This window comes from Condylura cristata, unplaced genomic scaffold, assembly GCF_000260355.1.
Source record: "Condylura cristata isolate star-nosed mole 26May11 unplaced genomic scaffold, ConCri1.0 scaffold00002, whole genome shotgun sequence".
NCBI lineage: Eukaryota > Metazoa > Chordata > Mammalia > Eulipotyphla > Talpidae > Condylura > Condylura cristata.
This window is the reverse complement of record NW_004567103.1, coordinates 3,564,798-3,565,840: the sequence shown is the minus strand read 5'-3', so window position 1 is coordinate 3,565,840 and position 1,043 is coordinate 3,564,798. Positions and strand designations below refer to the sequence as shown.

The following is a 1,043-nucleotide window of genomic DNA, read 5'->3' as shown; positions in this document are numbered from 1 at the left end:
GGGGTCAACGTGGAATGTGTTAGGGTCTCCATGCCGCACCCCGGAGCTTGCTCTGGGCAGCCCCACCGCCCACCCCGACAGAGCCTTAGTCCCAGGGGCTCTCCAGCTCCTCGGCCTGTGCCCTGTGTTTTCTCACATCCAGAGTTGGTTTAACCCGGCCAGGTGCTTGGGTCTTGCTGCTCGGCTGGTGGACATTCGGCGTCACCTGCCCTGTTTCCTTTTCCGTTGCCGCCTGGCCGAGTTAGGCTGTTCTTCACAGGGGCTTCCCCATAGATGGAGCCGGGGGGCCACCCCGAGGCCCCATCCCTGGCTGGTAGCCGGTGCTGACTGGGACCCACCAAAGCACCCAACTGGCCTGGGAGGTGATTGCACAGAGCCAGAACCCCCTCCCCCCTGCCCCTACTCCAAGGCCTGGGGTGGCTCGACCTCCCCTGGATTCCAGCTTCTTCCACCCTGAGGCCGGTGGCCCCAGCCTCTACCTGATGAAGCGCTGCCCTGCAGGTGGTAATGTCCCCCATGCGGCCTCGCAGGGTGGAAGCAGAAGAGACGTAGATTTGGTTCAAGCGGTTTGCCAGCGGAGCATAGAAGGACCAGGGAGTGTGTTCAGTACAGAGAGAGCAGCGCTAAAGAAAGCCCCGGAGCGCAGTCACCAAACAGAAAGCCAGCGGCGACTCTGTTGGACCTCAGAGGTGACCGAGCACCTGCAGATAAATGTGGCCTGAGGTAGACTTTTCACGCAAAGCGAGTCAAGCTTTCTTGGTTCCAGCAGAATGTTCTGACTGTGCCCGCGATACTAGCTTGAGGAGAGTCTGATTTTTGTGTGGGGGTGACTTCACCACGTGTTTGTCGCTGTTCTGTTTTACTCTAAACTGCTCCCCAGAGGTGTTGCAGCAGCTCCACCAGCAGCTGCTCGAGGCCGAGCGGAGGTCCATGACGTACCTGAAGCGGTACAACAAGATCCAGGCCGACTACCACAACCTCATCGGCGTCACGGCGGAGCTGGTGGATTCTCTGGAGGCCACCGTCAGCGGCAAGATGGTAAG

At 60.1% G+C, this 1,043-nt stretch overlaps 1 protein-coding gene across 4 annotated transcripts in view; it reads left to right on the top strand.

Annotated features, from left to right (window-relative positions):
• Positions 1-1,043, top strand: part of ARMC9 (armadillo repeat containing 9) — a 113,621-nt gene that overhangs the window by 20,256 nt on the left and 92,322 nt on the right. For all 4 annotated transcript variants that reach the window (XM_012728799.1, XM_004674204.2, XM_012728793.1 and 1 more), the window contains exon 8: positions 881-1,038. In XM_012728799.1, coding sequence (XP_012584253.1) covers positions 881-1,038 — 158 coding nt within the window. The remainder of the gene's footprint in view (positions 1-880; positions 1,039-1,043) is intronic.